The sequence below is a fragment of the Cyclospora cayetanensis genome, unplaced genomic scaffold (assembly GCF_002999335.1).
Source record: "Cyclospora cayetanensis isolate NF1_C8 unplaced genomic scaffold, CcayRef3 CcayRef3_contig_19, whole genome shotgun sequence".
NCBI classification, from domain to species: domain Eukaryota; phylum Apicomplexa; class Conoidasida; order Eucoccidiorida; family Eimeriidae; genus Cyclospora; species Cyclospora cayetanensis.
The window spans coordinates 4,782-25,453 of NW_020312136.1; the positions used below are offsets into that span (position 1 = coordinate 4,782).

The following is a 20,672-nucleotide window of genomic DNA, read 5'->3' on the forward strand; positions in this document are numbered from 1 at the left end:
TGAACGTTTGTCTAGGTGAACGATTACCCGGATTCCGGCCCAGCAAGAGTGCTTGCGGCGTCTATGGCATACACTCCAGGTTGTCGTGGGACAAGCAATGGAAAGCGAAAACGCGCGTTCATTTGTTTTTCATGAGAAGAGCTTTGGTGTTGGCATTCTGTGCTTTCACTGCACAACTTGATTGCGCTAAATCCGGAAAAAAGCATCAAGGCGTGGCCTTGGAGATTAGGAAGTGCGACACCCTAGGACAGTTAGCGCCGAGAACGTACTAGACGGAAGTTTCTAGTGAAACATGGTGAAGCACGCCGTGACCAGCGAAGAAGCGATTGCGGGTTTGGCTTTGTCGGGGGGGAATTTGCGACTCTGAATAATGTCAGTCGTTTTCGACGGCATTCCTCGAGTTTCCGGTTAGACTGTCCTTCATCGGCGAGTGCTCCGACTGAACTACCTAACTTTCTATGAAGGCAATGCTTAATAGGTGGCCAATTGTTATTTGTAATGTGTTCTCTACACTTATTTTTGTGCGCAGGCACTCTATGGTATGTTGTCCTACAATTGAGCTTATGCCCCTTTTGGGGCTTTGAAATAGACAATGCTTATGCACCAACTGTACTTGCACACCCAGAGTGCTCTATGAGGCGCGTTACTACTGCTAAGCCAGTTTGTGTTTTTATTCTCTGTTCAAAATGTAGTTGTTTTCTGCTGCCTCATAGCAAAAGGCTCGCTTTTCTGTCAGTAAAGCTTGGTTTTTTTCACAGTACCGTTAGTTCCATGATATCAGGAGCAGTGATGTGTGCATGTGTGTTGCATGCTCTATGCAACTAGCTCTGAGTGCTAGGAAGGTGAATCCACGCGCAACCTGTTTGTCCCTCTTCCCGCAGGTCGAGCAGGAACTGTGAGGCGGGTAGGCGAAGAAAAGCGGGAGTGTTTTCGGAAACCCTCGATAATTTTTGACAGGGTGTGCATTGAGTCTGGAGTCAAGTGTACCCCTAGAAAGACTTTGGATAATCCGTTTTACCGCGCTTCCTTGGGTGCAGGCAGGTCAAGCCAACCTGAATGAAGTGACCAGTGCCCCCTGATTCGCCGCCTGCAAAAAGGTTGCAGTCTAAGAGGCGATGTTGGTCGTTGTTTAGAAGCATGGCTATTTATGCACAGCCACATGTATGCTCTAAACTGCTCTTAGAGCCCTAGACTGGTGTACAGTGCAAAGGGCAAGGAGCACCCGCCGGCCCTTGAAGTCCGAAGAGCTTCCTAGTGACTAGCAGAAGCACTTGGCATACTAAAGAGTGTGTGATGCAGTTCTGGCTGCGTACAGACACCTGCGAGTCTTCTCGGGAAGCATAGGGCGCTGCTTCCCATGCATGCATGAGTTGTCGGGGATCTCTTAGAGGCATCAACTGGTACCCCCGCATATGAATCACGTGTGGTTGGCCATGCGAGGCCGCATGCAGGGACAGGATCGTTAGCATCTACAGTTGCAGTGGAAGCACTGTGCAAAGGCGAGAGAGGCCCCTTTGACGAGAGAGCGGGCATGCTTGCTGCTGCGGGTGTCTCGTGCTTTTTTTGCAGGAATCATGAGAAAGCAAGAACAAACGGAAAAAAGGTTGATTTTAATTTATTCTGGAGCCTATTTAGAGGAAGATTGGGCGGCCTGTCACTCCACACCCCTTCCTAGCGGCAGCAGGTCACTTAGCCTAACAGTGCTGCGCGCAGCAGTGCAGCCACACAGCCCCCAGATTCCATTGCTGCCTTTCCAGCTGTTTGTACGGATTCAGAGGCTAGGAAGAAGATTCTATACCGAGGAGTGTGGGGTCTGCGGCTTCTGGAGAGGCGGTGCTGCTCGCAAAGCCACAAACAGGCGAGCCAGCAGAGTCGCTCGGCAGCTCACCCAACGCCACCGCGGAGGATTCAGGTTTGGTGAGCGGCCTCACGCTCTTCAAACGCAGTGCCGTTGTTGTTGCTCCTTTTTCTGACGCACTGGGGAGCAGCTGCCGCGGGATCAGCCGCTCCTTCGCCAGCGCACCCGCGAGAAGCGCAAAGTTTCGAGAGCTTTGAAATGCCCGTTTGCACGTTGCAGCATTGAGCTCGAAGGCCTACGCCTTACGGATGGCATCTCTTGGCTCAGCCCCCTATGGAGCCTTGCCTCAGCTGTCTGCTCCGCATGGCGACGCAGAGGACTGCCCTTTATCCTGTTCATCGCATGGCGTCAGCCAGGCTGCAGCGACGGCAGGAAGGGCGGCTCCTGCGGCTTCGCGAGCAGCAGAGGGAGCCTGGAGAGGACGGGGAGCTGGGGGGGGCAGGGTGCTCCCAGGACGCATTCGCGGCAGAATGATGGCAGCGCTCGGGGAAAGGGCCCCCTTGGGGGGCCCCCCGGGGGGGGCCCCCCGGTGGGGGCGTCGCTGGCGACTGCTCCCCAGGGGGCCCCTGTTGTCGCGCAGATCGCACTCGAATCCAGTGGTCGCAGCTGCCGCTGCCGCCTCTCCCCTGCTACAGTCAGGCAGCACTCCCACGTACCCCCTCAGTGGGGGGGGGAGCGCAGAAGGACTGCCAAGACAGCCTGCCCAGTTCTTCATCAAGGGATCCCTGGCTTCCCTGCGACGCAGATCGCGCAGCCACCCTCTAGACAGACTGAAGATTCCCGTGCAGGCACGGGGGTTGCTGCGGCGCCTGGGGTGGGTAGCGCATGCAAAGGGGAAGAGTCAGCAGCAGCAGCTGTTGCAGCAGGATGCAGCAGAGGGGCCGTTGGCTTTGTGGGCTGGAGGCTGCAGCACTCCTTGCGCGGGGGCACTTGAGAGCAGCGACAGCCTCTTTATATCCTGCTGCACAGACTTTCAGCTGCCGAAGCAGCTGCGCCAGCAGCGGCAGCTGCAGAGAAGGCAGCAGCGGCAGCTGCAGCAGCAGCGACAACGTGGCAGTACGGGGGCACTTGGCTTCGTCTTTTCTGCGTCCATGCAGCCTCAGCAGCAGCAGCTCCTTGCCGAGGATCTGATTCGCAAACTCGAAGCGCAGCAGCAGCAGCAGCAGCAGCAGAGCGACCGTAGGGGTGAGCATTTGTTTCTACCAGACTCCAGCAGCAGCGCTCAGCAGAAGCAGCAGCAAAAACAACAAAAACAGCAGAAGCAGCAGAAGCTGCGAAAACACCCAAAACAGCAAAAACAGCCAAAACAAGAGGAAGAGCAGGAGCAGCGGCACCAAGAGCAAGAGGAAGAGCAGGAGCAGCAGCAACAGAAAAAGCAAGAGGAAGAGCAGCAGCAGCAACGGAAAAAACAAGAAGAAGAGCGGCAGCAGCAACAGCAAAAACAGCAGCCGTATTCGCTTGCGTCTTCTCGTGAGGGGCCTTCCTCGAGCACCCACGTGAAGATGTTGCCTGCAGTAGGAAAAGAGGCCTTAAAGAAGCAGACAGAGCAGCAGCAGACAGAGCAGCAGCAGACAGAGCAGCAGCAGACAGAGCAGCAGCAGACAGAGCAGCAGCAGACAGAGCAGCAGCAACAGTTGTTGCTGCTGCCTAGATCCTCCGAAAAGGTTGTTGGTCCTGCTCCTCCTCTGTGTCTTTCGAGTTTTTGCGGCATTGCGGATGGCGTGGGTAGCTGGGGAGACTTCGGGGTGAGCGCCCACCGCTTTGCCGCTGAGCTGATGGCTCGATCTGCTCGGCTTTCCATAGCGTTGTCGAGGAAGATCAGACAGCAACGGGTGCAAGAGCAGCAGCAGCAGCTGGGGGAGCAGTCGTGTCGGCAGCAAGAGAGAAGCCTCAACAAGAGAGGCCATCGGCAGTGGAGAACTATCGCGGAAGGATCCTCTTTGGCTGCGACGGGAGACTCACTTGCAGCAGCCTTTTTGGCTGAAGGAGCTGCCACAGGAGGCGCCTTCAGCAGCAGCTGTAGCACCAGCAGTGAGTGTAGCCTTCCCTATGGGGGAGCAGCAGACATTGCCAGGTATCTCTTGAAGCAAGCATACAGCAAGACGAAGGCGTATGGAGCCAGTACGGCGTTGCTTCTATATCTGGATTCACGAGCTCACGAGCTGGGAGTTGCGAACGTCGGAGACTGCTCGCTTTTAGTCCTCAGGTATGGCCATGCTGCCTCCCAGTGGTGAGAGAGACTGGCTGGCAGCTGTCTTCTCATGCCTCAATCATGCCATTTACTACGCGTGCTATTAGGCGTTTTGCCGCGGTTCTACGGATACAGACACACGCCCATCTCGGCTCTGCTTGCGCGCAGCTGCATTTTACCCTCTAGACGTGTGTGTGTACATAATTTCTACGGGAAGAGACAAGAAGCCTCTCTCTTCGCTCCGCCATGAAAAGATGCTGCTTGCTGTTTGTTGCTTGTTGTTTGTTGCTTGCTGTTTGTTGCTTGCTGTTTGTTGCTTGTTGCTTGCTGTTTGTTGCTTGCTGCTTGCTGCTGCTTGCTGCGCTTGTTGCCCTCCTAGTGATCGATCTTTTTGTTTGTGGCTTTCTGCGCAGGCGCATCGCGTGCCAGAAGCAGTTCGTCGTGATTCGGAGATCTCAGACGCAGCAGCACTATTTCAACTGCCCGTTTCAGCTGTCTCATCTACCCGACGAGCCGCTGCTGCAGCTGACGATACAGTCTCTGATCGCGGCTGCTGACACTGACACCTCCCCCGCATTAACAGCAGCCACGGAGGCAGGGGCTGCAGCAGCAGATGCCGCAGCTGTAGCAGGGGACGGAGCAGAGGATGCGCAGCGACTGCCGAGAGATGCGCCAGCGCCTCCAGCTGCAGCCTCTCAGGCAGCAGCAGTCGCAGCCCAAGCAGCAGCAGCAGCGCAAGCTGCAGCAGTCGAGGCAGCAGCAGCGGCGCAAGCTGCAGCAGCGCAGTTGCGGTGCTACACGGAGTTCGCATGGAAATCAGACGGGTTGGGGTCTTTAAACAGAATAGACACCATTGCAGAGCACCCACTCAGACTTTCCAAGAAAAACGGCAGAGCGAGCAGCAGAACGAGCAGCATTAGCGGCGACAGCATTGGCGGCGACAGCATTAGCAGCGACAGCAGCGGCATGAGCGGCACGAGTGGTGGGGGCGGCTGTTTTTCCGACATCAACCGACACCAACTAATGGCATGCAGTAGCCAGTGCTTCCAGGCTCTGAAAGGCCAGCGAAAGCTCAAGGGCAGCAGAGTTGCAGCAGCTGCAGCAGATGATGCTGCTGCGCTTGGCAGGGAGCCGACGACTTCCTCAGAAGCTGTGCAGAAATCAGATGAGGCTTTAGCAAGAGCAGCAGCAAGAGCAGCAGCAAGAGCAGCAGCAAGAGCAGCAACAAGAGCAGCAACGAGAGCAGCAACAGGTGTCTCGGGGGATGCTCGAAGCGCAGGCATCCCCTGGATCGTGGATGGCACATCTCCTGCAGTAGCAGCAACAGCAGCAGCAGCGACAGCCGCCGCTGCTGCAGCAGCAACGGCAGCTCCAGGGTCGGAGTGGGTGCTGCGTACAGACGGCGGAGGAGTGCCCGACTGGACTACTCAGGGGCGAATAATCTCTTCAGCTCGACATCAGACTCTAGAACAAGTCAAAGCACTTCTGCGAGACAGGAGCTGTCTGTGCCACGACTCTCCAGATGAGGCGCAGCTCTACTCCATTCCTGTGGAGGAAGGCGACCTCATCATTGCGGGCACTGACGGTAAGCAGCCTCTTGGACTGGGAAGCGTTTCTTGTGGCTTGCGTGCTCATGGGGCTTGTTCTGCTCTCGAAGACACACGTTTATGCAAGTCTTGGTGTCGTTGGAGCAGCAGCGGCAAAGGCTTGGACGCTCCCTTGAGCCGCAACGCGAAAGTCTCCCCATCAGCCTCACTCACAGTCTCCATGGGGACGCAGGTGCTGCACTTGTGGTGCATGCAGCCTTCGTTGAGGCTTCTTTTTCAGCGTTTTCTGGAAGGGAGGGTGCGGGAGAAGGGCAGAGGAGGATAGGAGGGGCTTTCCCTGCTCTCAAGCCGACAGGGTAGCTAGCTACAGCAGCTAGCTACCGTAGCTAGCTGCTGTAGCTAGCTACCCTGTCGGCTTGAGAGCAGGGAAAGTTGGCGGGGACGCTGGAAGGTGCCTGCCCCCTTGCATGCATGCAAATGCAAATGCATGCATCTCTTTCTGTGGTGGGTGTGTTTGCGCGTTCCAGGGATTTTCGATAACCTGCAAGACTACGAGATTTGCAGTGCTATGAAGGATGCAGTCTCGCCTCTCGATGCCATGAAGCAGCAGCAGCAGCTGCTACAGCTGCAGCTCGCTCAGCTGCAGCAGCAGCTGCTGCAGCAATGCCCAGGGAAGCAAAAACACCAGCAGCAACAGCAGCAACAGGCAGACTCGGGCGCAGTGCGTTGCCATCCAGAAGAACTCGCAGCAGAAGAGGAAGAACGGCATCATGCTTGCTGCTGTTGCACTCCAATACTGCCTACCGAAAGCCCGACTAGCCGCAGCAGCCCGACTTTCAAAGAATCTTCATCTTCAACTCCGTCTTCGGGGGCGACAAGACCAACTTGCCCGCATGTATGCTTCTGCTCATTAACTCCTTTCTATATCTGCTATTCACTGGCTCCTCTGCGTGGCCGCTGCTGCGGAAAAAAGTCTGATGTTTCCCACTGGCTTCCCGAAGAGGGCACCCATAAATGCAATGGAGATGGAAACAGTAGCTAATGCGGTGTGTTTGTGTATGTATGTGTATGTACTGTGTGTATGTATATATATATGTAGTGTATGTATGTATATACATGTAGTGTATGTATGTATATGTAGTGTATGTATGTATGTGTATGTGTATGTATGTATGTGTATGTACTCTATGTATATATATATGTATGTACTCTATGTATATGTATGTATGTACTGTGTGTATGTATATGTATGTATATATATGTAGTGTATGTATATGGATGTATATCTATGTATGCGTATGTACAGATGTATGTACTGCATGTATGTACTGCATGTATGTACTGTGTGTATGTACATATGTATGTACTGCATGTATGTTTATGTATGTATATATATGTAGTGTATGTATATGGATGTATATCTATGTATGCGTATGTACAGATGTATGTACTCTATGTATGTATAGATGTATGTAGTGTGTGTATGTATGTATATGCATGTATGTATACATATGTATGTACTGTATGGATGTATGTGTATGTGTCCACTACGGTCTCATCTGCAGTTGTTGGCATCCCGCCTCTGCCGCTTGGCGTTTGAGCGAAGTATTGAGACGAACGCAAGGACTCCTTTCGCTAGAGAGGCTCGCAGGTCAGACAGCACTCGAGGTAGTAGGAGTAGGAGCGGAAGCGGCAGTAGGGGGCGACACACCGCAAGCACTTTCCAATGCAGAGGGGGTCAGGGGAGGGGGGTGGGGATGCATGACGACTGCTCATGCATCGCAGCAAGTGTCCACGTTTCTGCCTTTGTTGCAGGTGTGGATTTGATTTTAAGGGGGGTAAGAAGGATGACGCAGCAGCACTGGTTGCCTGGGTGTGTTCCCCATACACTCCGCTAGTAGAGCACCTTATGTTGCATCCCGCTGCACCAGAGGGGTCTTCTGATGGGGGCGCTCCCTCCGAAACGAGTTCGAAATCTTAGCCGTGCATTAGATGCTTAGAGTGACGGGCAGAACAATGGGGTGTCTCTTCGCTACCCCTGGGAAATGCAGCGTCAAAAGCGCTAGGCCTTCTTGGCTTCGTGCAAGGCCAGAGCGGCTGGTAGGCCCTTGTTTCTGTTCGTTCTTTGCCGGGTGGAGAGGAAAGAAGAGCACCTGCAGTCTTCTGTAGGGTGAGAGGGGGTCGTGGGATTGCATTTTGCAAAAGGGAGTGTCAAGACTCCGCAGTGCTCAGCAAAGGCCACACGCGACGGCTTAGAGCTACGAGTTGGGGTTTGAGGTCCACAGTCCAAGAATACTTCATTTGTTCCTCTCTGTCTTTAGGGGGAGTAGGCCTTCCTATTTTATCGTAGACGCTCACTCTAAATCGCAGGCTCTATGGGCTGGCTTCAGAGCCCCCTTGAAAATAGCACCGGTTGACTGCGCCAGCCAGCCAGCGGCCTGCACTTGCGATTCGGAGCGCTCACTTCCGAACAACTTCCCACCGTAGTCGGGTCGTTTATAAGTACAATGATACTTCGGACAGATAGGCTATATATGTATATATAGCGGACTAGAGTGCACTCTTGCTTTGCGCTTTTCCGGGGGCACTAGGAATTCGCAAGGAATTGGCCAGTGCCCTCGTGTGTTGGGGTATCTACTTTCTTGCCGATGCTTACTGCGAGTTCGAGACAAGCAGAGGTACTGTTTTGAGCGCGCATGTGCGCTAAAGGCTACATTCAACTAGCATTGAAAGTTCAAAATGCGTAGACGGTGCTGCAACGCGCACTCTGGCAGTCCCTCTTGTTTCCCCCTCGTGTTCTGAACTGTGAGGTGCATGGGCCGAGAAAGGCAGGAAATGTTTTGAAAAGCCTCAGAAGCTTTCTCCTGAGCGTGTGTTGCATCCATATTTCAGTGCCTCTCCCCCTACGGCGTGCGGCGTTCAGAATGGAGCCGCACGTTGAAGCAAGCTGTAGGTTTCCCTCGCATTCTTATCCATGTCAGGCAGTCTTCGAGCGAATTTCCTCCGACTCTGACCGGAAAGCTACTGTAATAGACTCGCCTGTCGGAGCTTTCGTTCGCCTACTGCTCAGTGTCTGATGTTCTCATGCGCTCTCTGTCGAGCGCCTACTATCGTCGAGCGTGCGCAGTCCGCGGAACGTGCGCGTGATTTGCACCGACACCCGAAGCTCTTTCGGAGCTGTATGCATACAGTGTCTCGTGAGCTCAGCAGACACCCGGCCGGCGCTTCCGTTTTTTCCCTGTTTGACCATTTCCGTGCAGGTTCGCCAAGAGATGACTTCCCTTGTTGAGACATCACCTCAAAGCACTTGTTTGCAGAGACACCTCAAGTCACCTTTTTGTAGAGACACCTCACACCATTTGAAGAAGACCTTCCCCCGCCCCCCCTCCCGATGCGCGCAGGAGGCAGAAGGGGCAATCTTCTACCCGACCGCGGCGTCATGAAGTGTGCAGTCAATTCGCCTTGAAGCCAGCGGATTCCTCGGGAGTGATCGGTCGGGAAGAAGGAGCTTTTCCTTTTTTTTTCTGCAATGCCGCCGCGCGATACTCATGAACAAGGGCCGTCCTCCGCGCTGGACGGAGTGTCAGGCGAGCCGGTTCCTTGAAACAACCAGATGTCTTACCGAGATGCCTGCTACACGCGCATTTTTCTGAAGCTTCTGGGTTACTGTGAGCACGAAAGAGCTTGTTCACGCACAGAAGACGCTTTGCGGTCCGGGGAGCAGGGAGTTTCAATGCCACGCGGGTTGCTGCAAAGGGGAGCCGTTCGTCGGCCTCAAACTCCCCCGTTTCCATAGATCAGGCAGCAAAACGCATTAAATAATGGATTTACAGAGAAGGAGGCCAATTTAGAAGGGGCGTTGTCTGCATCTTCGCGCAGCCGTGGCGTCTCCTCGGGACTGTAGCAGCAGCAGCAGCAGCAACAGCAGCAGCATCGGCAGATTCATGGGAAACTGCGGGGGGCGTTGGCTTCTTTTTTTAAAACAGCCTTCAGACGATTGACCCCAGATCTTCTTCTGTTCAGCAGCTGCTGTGACAGTACGAGCATCATGTCTGGCCGACTCGCGCCACACACGCACACACGGTTCAATATGCGTATGTCTATATATGTGCACACCCTCCGCGCTAACAGCTCCACGTCGAACCCTGAATTCTAGTGTTAAAACTTCTGGCTCCCGAGTTCAAAGCCTTTGGGGTCACTTCGGGTGTATATGCCTGCCCCCACGACGGTTTTTTCGACGACATCTCTTGCGTATTGTTTCCCCGCCAACAAAAAAAGGCCGAAAACATCGATGTCGCGCATGTAATCTCCCATATGCACAGCGTGGCGTTTCCCTCTGTGCCGTGCAGCTGCAAACGTGGCCCCTCACGGTTCTTTCCGAGAGACAATTGCCTCCTTTCGTTCCTGTGCCTTGCTCCCAGCGATACAGCAGGGGGGAAAGGGGGGGAAGGGGAACCAGCTGAAGCACCGGCAGTCCAATGGAAGCAACAGTAGGCTCGAAGGCCAGAACCACACCGAGAGAGAGAGATATATAAGAACGGCAGCTTAACAGCGCGTGCAGTGTACAGACAGCTGGAGTCCGTTCGGCTGGCTCTGCCTCACGGGCTGCACGTTCCTAATAATCGGCAGCTACATTTGTTTACGCGCGACACTCACTCCTGCGAACTGTACATGCGCAGTTTCCAAACCTCCAGCAAGCCTTTTCGCTATCTGGCATGTCTGATGGAAGTGCCTGTGGCAGCAGGTCTTACGAATTCAGGATGGAGAATCAGCAGCACCTCAGCTGCCCGCCGCTAGAGCAGCAAACGGGAGGCAGCAGCAATTGCAGCAGCAGCAATAGCAGCAGCAGCAGCAATAACAGTAGCAGCAGTAGCAACACACAAACGCAGCGTCAGTTGCAAAGGCCTTCTCACGGGAGAGAAGAAGGCAGCACGCATGCGGTGCTGCCTCACCGTACAAAGTCGTTTTGCGTATCCGAGTAAGTGATGTTTTCACCTCCAATTGTTTGAGGGAGTTTTGAGGAGGGTTCCCTATTGGAGTACGGCGTGTTCGGCCCTTTAGGAATGGATACACCGCGTGCTTGGGGTTGAACAACCCCCTCGACATGAAGCTCTAGGGAGGAAGTGTTTTTTTCAGCATCTTAAAGGGATCGTTTTTTGCCTGCATGCGCTTCAGGGCTGACTGGGTACCGCGTGAGAACTATGTCGATCTCCGGTGCTTTTTCCGTGGAGGAGCCAAGACAGTTTTACTGCTCAAGAGAATAAACAGTCCCAGAGTGACACGCGCCGCTGCGCAACTCGCGAGGTTAGCCACCAAGACGCATGCAGCAAGCCCTATTGGTGTCAACTATGTTTCTTGGGAACTGCCTGATTGGAGGGGCCTTTAGGCGAGAGGCGAAGGGGGGTTGAATCACGACACGAACGGCTTTCTCCTGCGACTGTCTTCTGTCTGTTCGACACTCTCGTGCCGGATACACACGGCTTTCCACACTCTACAAGAGATCTCTGTCTCTTTAATTTCCTAGCGTCTTTGTGGGATGCGCATGCATTTTGTGCGTTCGTGCAGGTATCTCAGCTTCTCCCTTGGCCTACTCGTTGTTGTAGAGCCGCCAGCTGCTGAAGAATTCGCGCAAGCCGTAAGTGCCTTACTATCGCAGCGTCTCACGGTGTTTCTTTTGCCTTGCAAACAAAGGACGGAGAACACTGCGAGGGAAGAAGGCAACGGAGGAGGCAGCTGTCTTGCGTTTTTTGCGGTGCCTCACGCAGTCCCTTGCCCCTTTCTCGCCCTGTCTTCCCACTTTCTTCTGTTTCTTCTTCTGTTTCTTCCTCTTCTGTTTCTTCTTCTGCTGCTGTTGCGGTTGCTGCTGCTTACGGCTTGCACGGGAGGCTGCTGCTGCTGCTGTTGCGAAACACTTCAGACCAACGATAAGGTGCCACTAAAGACGTGGGTGGCTTCCTCCCCAGTGCAAGAGCCAGCGGAGCAGCGAGAAAGGCAACAGCAGCAGCAGAAAGATGAGCAGCAGCACGAGGCTTCTGCGACTTCCAGAAGCGCGGCTGCTCCCCCCGGCTTGGGAGCCGCTGTAGACTTCGTGGTTTGCATTGGAGGAGATGGCACAATGCTTTGGGGATCTTCGCTGTTTCCAGAAAACGTTCCTCCAGTTCTGGGTAAGCACTGGAGGAGCTGCTCAAGTGTAGCGACGGGCAAGCACAAGGCGTATGGGGTATTCTTTTGTGCGCATACGCCGTGGTTCTCGCTCTCTCTTTCTCTCTTTTTCTCTCTGTGTCTCTGTATCGCTCCAGCCCAGTTATACCAGATTGCACTTCGAAGAAGGCTTATTTTTGTAAGTCTTACTTGCGCCCATCCTGCCCGTCCTTCCGCTATTTTTCGCGGCTTTCCTCGTGACGGCATGTATGTCTGCAGGTGTGAGCATGGGCAGCTTAGGATACCTCACTCACTTCGAGGTCAAAGAAATGAAAGCCGTTGCAAAGGCAGTTGCGCAGGGCCCCTTTGCCGTCACACTCCGATGCAGATTGCGTGAGTGCGCATGCAAAAACAGCTTATTATTATCATCATGGCGTGATTTTTGTCATGTCGTCTTTACCCTTCCTTCTCCTTTCCCTGCGTAGCCCTCTGTGTCCTCCTCGCTGCTCCCTGCTGCTATCCCTTCGAAAATGCCGCTGTTTGCGCCTTTCTCCCCCCAACTTCCCCCCTCGTGTTTCTTTTACCCTCTTTCGTGTGTGTTGCTGCCGCTGCAGTTTGCGGCTCGCTTGCCTCCCTTTGCATGCGTGCGAACGGCCTTGCAGAGATTCGTGTGCTGTCGGCAAACGGCGAGCTGGTTCAGTCTTGCGTCGCTACAAATGAATGTGTCATTGACAGGGGCCTCTACTCCTGCGTCTCTGTGCTGGATGTACACCTGGGTAACAAATACTTCACCACCGTCACGGCAGATGGCCTAATCGTGGCTACCCCAACTGGCAGCACTGCTTACAGCATGAGCGCAGGGGGATCCATTGTTCACCCCAAGGTATGCTTGCAGAGCAACTGCACACGCACACACGCACATGCATGCAGAAACAGAAACGGAGACAGAAACAAATACAGAAACGGAAAATGACAAAAACAGAAACGGAGAATAGCAGAAAAAGAAAATGACAAAAACTGAAACAGAAAATTACAGAAACAAATACACAAGCACACATACATACAGACAGACAGACAAACACACAAGCACAGATACAGACACAGACAGAAAAATACACAAGCGCACATACAGACAGACACAGACAGACAGACAAATACGAAGAGAAAACGAGGGGGAGGAAAGAAAAAGAGAACAAAACGAGCACCTAACCCCTTATGGCCTGCTGCGCCTCATGGAGAGGCTACAAACGCTGATTTTGCAGACACGTGCTATTTTAGGAAGTGGGAAGCCTCTACATCTGTATTTCTATAGGTAGTACCATTCGTTGCTCTCTCTATATATTTAACTACATATATACACACATATACATACATGCATGCAAGCATGCATGTATGTATGCAAGCGGCATCTCTACGCGTAGGGGGAAATGCGTGCAAAGCCCTCTCAATAATGCATCATGCTGGGTGTGGCGAGATGGCGTGAGACCAAGCCTGTTTTGCTGCTGCCGCTGCTGCTGCTGCAATCGTGAGCCCGCATGTGTGTATTACTGCTGCAGGTTCCTTGCATTCTCTTTACGCCGATCTGCCCGCATTCTCTGTCTTTTCGACCTTTGATCCTCCCCGACACTGCCGTCCTTCGCGTATATGTTCCCCCAGAGTGTCGTGGATCGGCATGGGTAGCCGTAGACGGGCACAGACGGCGAGAGATCACACAAGGCATGTGCGTGGAGGTGGCTGTTTCGCCGTATCCTCTGCCGCTAGTAGTCCGTGATACCGCATGCAGCGATCAGCTCTGGATGCAGTCTCTCAGAAAGGGCCTTAACTGGAATATGCGCGTCAGACAGCAAGAATTCTTTCCCGCTGGAGGAAAGGCGTCTCAAAGCAGCGGTTCTGCTGCAGCAGGTGCTTCTGTTCTTGCTCTTCCTAGAAATCCTAGTGGACAGTAGTTTATGTTGCTTCGCGGGGAAGGATTGGGGGGGAAGGGGAAGAAGGGGGGTAGGCATGGTCCTTGTTTTTAGAGGTTCTTGACGCGCCTGCCGCGAGACAGTCTCTCCTGCTCCGTTTTGCTTGCCAGCGAAGACGTGTGCAGTTGCGGAGTTTTGCGCGAGGAGCACCGTAGGATTCTCTGCGTATCCAGCTTCAGCAAAAACTGCCTAAGCGGAGCATGCATGGCATGGCAGGGAGAGAAAAAGCTTCGCTGCTGTCTGTGGGTGTCGCCTGCAGGTGCAACGCTGAGAGAACCAGCAGTGCCTCTGCATGTGGTAAGGCGAACTGCTGCGATGTCAGCTCCCAAGGCTGCAGTATCCGAGGCTGCTGCTGCGGCATCCGAGGCTGCTGCTGCAGCATCCGAGGCTGGTGCTGCAGCATCAGAGGCTGCTGCTGCGGCACCAGAGGCTTCGGCGACCTCTCGAGATCCTCCAGAGACGAGACGAAGCGACATGCCGCTGCATTATTTTGATCCTGACGCTGCTGCTGTGGCGGGAAAGTCTTGCAGCGCGAGAGGAAGGGCTTTTGAGGGGATGCCTGCAAGCGCCAAGGAGTCTCTTCCCTGTGAACTTGCAGAAGCGGGCAGAAAAGCTGTAGACGCAGCAGCGGGTAAACTGGCACCCGCAGGGGTGACGACGTCGGATCCAGGCAGTGCCGACTTTGAAGCCACAGCCTCTACGACGACACTCAGAAGCAGAGAAACAGCGTTTTTTAGGGGGGGCGAGCAGCAGCCTCGGCTGCAGCGGAAGCAGTCCATGAAGCGCAAGCACGATGATGCTGCTGCAGCAGCTGCAGCTGCTAGTGCAGAGAAACTCTGCGCGTTTTTGGCTCCCGATGATGCTTCCAGTGAGTCTGCTTTTGCTAGAGTATAGAAGACAGCTCCAGGCTGCTTGGAAGGGGCGTGCTGCATCGTGCAGTGTCTGGAGACGGGTGGATGCGTGGAAGTGTCTTTGTGCGTAAGGAGGAGGAGCAGGAGGCGGCTCTCTCTCTCTCTCTCTGCATGCGCTGAAAAGGCGGCCCTTTCGTAGATGCTGTAACACAACACCGACACGCCACATTCAGCGTGAGGGTGTGCTTGCGCACTAGGCTGGTCACTGCATGCATGCAGACTTTTCACCGAGTTCGAAGACTTCTTTATCTGCCGGCAGCGTCCCCCCCTTCGGAAGCAGCCTCGATGCCAGCTGCTCGTGCAGCACATGCAGAATCCCCGTCGGCAGCTGCATGCGCTGCACGTGTTGCAGAGGCAGCGAGAGACTGCCCGTGAGCGCCTCAGGGGGAGACATCTCGTGGAGCATGGCTGCTTCTGTTGCAGCAGCAGCTGGTACTCCCCCCGCAGCAGCCGCTGGGAGCCCTCGACTCTCGCGTGCCTTGCCTCTGCGGTGCTGTGGCAGCCTCAACGATCGCTTGCTGCTGCTGCAACCTGACGAGCAGCATGCGCAGGAGGCCGTTCCCCCCTCTACCACTGCTCCTAATGGTGCTTTGCTCCCCGCGAGCAGCGAGAGCGCTTGTTGCCTTAGGAAGGGGCGAAACAGCGTTCGCAGGAAATGTCGGCGATACTGCGGCGACTCTACCGGCGTTTCGAGCTCCTCTCCTTCTCCCGCAGCAGCAGGAGACGACGACACGCACTGCCATGACAAGCCAAGCCAGCAGCAGCGTCTGCCCGGAGAAGAAGAAAGCGCAACAGCGGCAGAAGACGACGCCTCGCCTCCCCTGCCAACGACGTATCCGATATCTGGCAACAGCGACGGCCGTTGCTCCCCCCCTCTTGCCGCAGAGCACCCCATTCCAGAGACTCCTGTGCATTGCTGCAGCAGTGCATGCGGAGAAGAAGCCTGCACGGGAGTCTTCCACAGGCCTGGCAGCGCTGCCTTTCTATGGATCTCGAGCGACGCTACGCCCACAGTAAGTGCGAATAACGCGAAACAAGCCTCCTCCTCGAGCACTGGTGAAATGAACTTTTCGTTTGCATGCACAGAAGAGAAGCAGCCAGCACGCGGCTTCCACCCCTGTTTGCGCGAGCGCTCTGCCTGTGCTGCAGGTACAGCTGGTGAGGCAGACCACGGGAGTTTTGCTCACTGATGTCGTTGGCACCCGTCGGCAGCAGCCGCAGGGTGAGCAGCAGAAAGGGCAGCTGCCAACGCCCCCCTTTTGCGAAAAACTCAAGCAAATCGGAAGCCTTTAATTTCTTGCCGTGTACTGGCCGTAAACGCAGCTGCACCCAGTTGTGCCGCAGGAAAGGTCCTCACGTGCAGTAGTAGCAGTCCCTTCAAGGAAGGTGTCTTGCCTCTTCCGTGAAAAAGGCAGAGCGAACTGAGCTCTGTATGTGTGTGTATGTAGGTGTGTGTGTATGTATGTAGGTGTGTGTGTATGTAGGTATGTGTGTATGTGTATGTGTATGTGCATCTAGAGATCCACGGCATGTGTGGCAGTTTTTCTAGCAACTAGAAGCACGCTAGAGGCTAATCAAAAAGGAAGCCCTTTAATAGGCTCACTAAGAGGGACGGGCGCGTATGTAGCAGCGTCCACTAACTATCCCTAGCCAAGAGGCACACAGAAGAGGAAACGCAGCCAGTCTAGCCGCCTCAGCACGTCGGTAGGACCAACGCGCAAGCAGCCTCGCCAGCGTGGAATGCCCCTTAGAAGGCCTAGTGCTAACAATGAACAACGTGTCTTGCTAATTGCTGCTCGCGAACGCCATACGCCCAGAGCCTCAATCTGAGCTCCCTCTAAAGGCGTATGCCTCTGCCCCCAACGTCGGCGGGAGACGAGCAAGCCGTCCGACTGCTGCGCGTTGATGCTTGACACAAGGCTGTGAATGGATCTGAGCCGCGCAGCCGCTGCAGTCGTTTGTTCTGCCAATATGTTGCTGGCAATTCCAGCGCAGAAGCAGCAGCGGCTGCAGGAGCAGCACGAAGTGCTGCTGCTGCTGCTGCATGTGCAAAAAACCTATTGCCTGTAAAAAGGATCTACGGCTGCGGGTGGACCCTTACGATCTTGGGTATGTGCGGACCTGCAGCAAAAAAAACACGAGTTGTAAGACATGCATGCATGCATGCTCCCTTTTAAGCTCGAGGGAAGCTGCAGAAGAAAACACTGCCTACCCGCTCCATGACTGGCTGCTGCGGGAGGTGCCTGCCGCGCCGTTCTTAGATGTCGCGATCTTTCGCTAGCGGCCTAGTCGATCAGATTCCAATGCAATACTTACCGATCCTGCACGTCGGCAGCTTCATAAATTCGTCCCAGTCATACGCCTTCCCGCCACAGCAACTCCAGCTCTTGCACCCGTCGTGAAACGTGGGGTTCCCAGGGTGATAGCTGCAGCAATAACAGAGAGTCTGGCGATTGCTGCGCTTCTATGCTTGTAAAATTGTATGTACATGCATATGGGGAGTATGGAAGTGTAGATTTATATATACATTGTATGAGTCTACGTGTTACATGTATATATACGTTGCATAGGTTATGTACGTATAGGTCTATGTATTATATGTATGTACATGTATTATGTGTATAAGTATGCAAATGTATATGTACGTATGTGCATCTGTATGTATACGTATATGTATGCATATGTTTACGTCCATGTATGTACATGTATGTGTACATAGATGTGTGTATGTATAAATGTGCACGCAAGCGGAGCAACCCGCAGCAAGGCCAAAGGCATGAAGATGAGCGCCAACAGTTGGAAAGTGAGCAGTCTGAAGAAAAGCAAGATCTTACCTGCACGCCTTCTCATCATTATCCTTAGGCAGGTAGGCTTTGTTGCAACCCTTGTTAGTACACTGGTGGAAGCCCTCAGCAGACACCTGAAGGCATGCAGGCGCAGAATATCTGTTCTTCCTCAAAAGTTGTTGGGATAAAAATGCTACTGCTAGGGGTGAGGCTGCTGGCGATCCATGTGTCGCAAAGAAAGCTACTCTTTGAGACATTTCCTACCCAAGGAACTTCCGCCTGCAGCACGCGAAGCGCAGCGCAGCATGGGAGGCAGCACAGACGCGTTTTCGCTGCGCAGGCAGACGCCTCTCAGCATCAGATCGTGTGTGTTTGTGTGTGTTTTTGTGTGTGTTTGTGTGTATGTGTGTGTGTTATTGTGAGTGTTTTGTGTGTGCATATGTGTGTGTTTTTGTGTGCATGTGTGTGTGTTTTTGTGTGTGTTTTTGTGTGTATGTGTTTGTGCGTGTTTTTGTGAGTGTTTTTGTGTGTGTTTTTGTGAGTGTTTTTGTGTGTGTTTTTGCGTGTATGTGTGTGTATGTGTGTGTGTTTTTGTGAGTGTTTTTGTGTGGGTTTTTGTGTGGGTTTTTGTGTGCTTTTTGTGTGTTTGTGTGTGTATGTGTATTTGTGTGTGTATGTGTGTTTTGTGTGTGTTTTTGTCTGCGTGTTTTTGCGTGTTTTGTGTGTGTCTTGTGTGCGTTTTTGTGAGTGTTTTTTGTGTGTGTTTTTGTGTATACGCGCTCCAGAGTAAACAAAAGGCTGTTGTCACCAGCGTTTCATAGGCCACCACACAAAATTTCGAAGGGATATAACAGACGTGTTGAGTGGAATGCTGTCCATCTAGGGAGTGCTGCTGCTGCTGCTTCTTCTTCTCCTCCTCCTGCTTTTGTTTCCCCCACTGCTTATTAAAGTCCTCTATGCTGCGCGGAGCTGTCGCAGCAGTTGCATCAACGGCTGCCTTCGTCGTCGTCGATGCAGCAGCAGCAGCAGCAGCAGCTCCGCTTGCTGCCAGCGAAGCCTGCGGTGGGGCTTCGCTGTGAGGCCCTAAGGCGCAGCCTGCAGACAGAAAACGCATGCATGAAGGAGGTATATATATATATATATGCATTTGTGTGTATGTGTGTATATATATGTATATGCATTTGTGTGTATGTGTATATATATATGCATTTGTGTGTATGTGTGTATATATATATGTATATGCATTTGTGTGTATGTGTGCATATATATATATGTATATATGCATTTGTGTGTATGTGCGCATATATATATATGTATATGCACACATGTGTGTATGTGTGTATATATATGTATATGCATTTGTGTGTATGTGTATATATATATGTATTTGTGTGTATGTGTGCATATATATATGTATATATGCATTTGTGTGTATGTGTGCATATATATGTATATGCATTTGTGTGTATGTGTGTATATATATATGTATATGCATTTGTGTGTATGTGTGCATATATATATGTATATGCATTTGTGTGTATGTGTGTATATGTATGTATATGCATTTGTGTGTATGTGTGCATATATATATGCATTTGTGTGTATGTGTATATATATGTATATGCACACATGTGTGTATGTGTGCATATATATATGTATATGCACACATGTGTGTATGTGTGCATATATATATGTATATGCATTTATATATATGAATGCATGTGTGCAGTCCAAAAGCTGCGCGTGCTTTTAAGCTGCTGAGGGGTCAGCAGCAGCACTTCCCTTGAGAAGTCGCATGCATCGCATCCGCAGGCGATGGCGATGGTGCTTTTTGCGGGCTGGCTAAAGTGCGACGCAGAGCCTCGTTTCCGGCTACTGCAGCGGAGAGGTGTGTGTTTGAAGACTGTAAAGGTTGTCGCCACAGTGCATGCACGAGGGTGAGCCTTTTTACCTTCAATCTTCATGAAGGTTTCCCAGTCCCACGCCTCTTTCTCGCAGCACGGCCAGCACTTCACGCCATCGTGGAAGAGAGGCAGCCGCTGCAGCAGGAGTAGGAGCCACCAACTGCCACAAGGGATGGCATGCGAGAACCGCAGCAAGCTCGCTAGCTGTTCCCCCCTGTGGACGGAATGGCTGCTCGACTGTATCGAGGCACCTAACGGACGAAAGCGCGAGGGAGACAGCCTCCGACTCCCCGAAGCAGCAGCAGCGGCGCAGGAAAACCACCAGCAACGCCATCCGAAGCTCTAGCGCACCTTGTGGTGTCTGCATGCGTCTTCCCTGTTGCTACTTGCACTGAAGGACTGACCACAGCCAGGTCGACGGCATTTGAGCTGTTCAGACACCTCCATGGCGTCGTGCGCAGCGAATTCTGCAGCGGCTCCAGAAGCAGAAATGCAAAAGCCCAACTGGGTGTTCCTGCAGGAGGAATACACGGACGGAGAAGAAAGACAAGGCGAAAATACGCGCGGCTCCCGGAGAGATGGCTGATGCGGCGCTCAGCGATCGGGCAAAACTGCGTCTGTATGACACCCCCACCTGAGAACGTGTCGAACCCTCCCATAGAGGCCTTTCTCCCTCAAGCAAATGAGAGCCGAGTCTAAATAGTGGCTTTCTCCTAACGCACACGTTTTGCCGCTACAGCGGAGGGGGCCCCCCGTCGTACCCTGCGCGGCTTCCAGCAACTGCTGGCTTTGGGGGGCCCCTCGAGTCATTGAGACGGGTGCTCACGAATTTGCCTCCTGCTCCTCGCCAGAAGAGCGAAATGACGCACATCCTGGGAAAGGGGCTAAAAAAGCTTTTTTCGTTATCCAAGCGATCCCCTTCACGCGCGCTGCTGCTGCTCCGTGGCTGCCGTGTCAAACATACTGGAGAAGAGGTGCCCTGAACGCGGCAACAGCAACAGCAGCCTCGAGTCTACGCCCCCTTTTCTACCAGCTGTTTCTGTAGCGGATTTACAACGCTCTGCCTTCCCATTTCTGAGGCGCGAGCGGCAGCAACTGCGATTGGGGAGGGCGGTAGCAGGAGCAGCAGCAGCTGCAGCAGCTGCAGCAGCAGCTGCAGCAGCTGCAGTCACATCAGGAACATCAGTAGCCTCAGCAACAACAACATTAGCAACAGCAGCAAAATCAGCTGCTGCTGCAATAGCCACGCTGGAGCAGCGGCTGCAGGGGCCCCCAAGAGTGGGGGTTAGGGGGCCCCCAGACACGTGAGTTTTTCGCATACGCAGAAGCAACCCCACCCGGAGTTGCGGGCCTAGCAGCAGCAGCAGCAG

At 53.4% G+C, this 20,672-nt stretch overlaps 3 protein-coding genes across 3 annotated transcripts; 1 reads left to right on the plus strand and 2 right to left on the minus strand.

The window, feature by feature from the left end:
* The first annotated feature begins 2,106 nt into the window (after positions 1–2,106).
* On the plus strand, positions 2,107–10,982 carry LOC113147326 (general transcriptional corepressor CYC8-like). The gene is made up of 5 exons (XM_026337530.1): positions 2,107–2,301; positions 4,709–4,760; positions 5,243–5,301; positions 10,492–10,574; positions 10,772–10,982. Exons 1-5 carry the CDS (start codon positions 2,107–2,109, stop codon positions 10,980–10,982), a joined length of 600 nt encoding a protein of 199 aa, XP_026193315.1.
* Positions 10,983–11,243: 261 nt separating this feature from the next.
* On the minus strand, positions 11,244–13,329 carry LOC113147327. Its single transcript, XM_026337531.1, is given in 5 exon segments — positions 11,244–11,531; positions 11,648–12,010; positions 12,198–12,297; positions 12,444–12,567; positions 13,314–13,329. Coding segments are annotated over 5 exon segments (891 nt in total).
* A 355-nt stretch (positions 13,330–13,684) lies between these two features.
* On the minus strand, positions 13,685–20,112 carry LOC34623611. The gene is made up of 6 exons (XM_026337532.1): positions 19,937–20,112; positions 19,654–19,816; positions 19,275–19,437; positions 18,286–18,502; positions 13,936–14,175; positions 13,685–13,862 (listed from the first exon to the last, which is right to left on the minus strand). The coding sequence occupies exons 1-6, from the start codon at positions 20,110–20,112 to the stop codon at positions 13,685–13,687; spliced, it is 1,137 nt and encodes a 378-aa protein (XP_026193317.1).
* Positions 20,113–20,672: the final 560 nt, after the last annotated feature.

Coding starts and splice junctions, on each gene's coding strand:
- LOC113147326 (XM_026337530.1), top strand. CDS start 2,107: ATGGCATCTCTTGGCTCAGCCCCCTATGGAGCCTTGCCTCAGCTGTCT. Junction 4,761..5,242: donor CCTCTCAGGCAGCAGCAGTC/GCAGCCCAAGCA, acceptor AGCAGCAGCAAG/AGCAGCAGCAAGAGCAGCAG. Junction 5,302..10,491: donor AGCAACGAGAGCAGCAACAG/GTGTCTCGGGGG, acceptor ACGCAGCGTCAG/TTGCAAAGGCCTTCTCACGG.
- LOC34623611 (XM_026337532.1), bottom strand. CDS start 20,112: ATGACTCGAGGGGCCCCCCAAAGCCAGCAGTTGCTGGAAGCCGCGCAG. Junction 19,817..19,936: donor AGGGTTCGACACGTTCTCAG/GTGGGGGTGTCA, acceptor TTCCTCCTGCAG/GAACACCCAGTTGGGCTTTT. Junction 19,438..19,653: donor ACGCATGCAGACACCACAAG/GTGCGCTAGAGC, acceptor CTCCTGCTGCAG/CGGCTGCCTCTCTTCCACGA.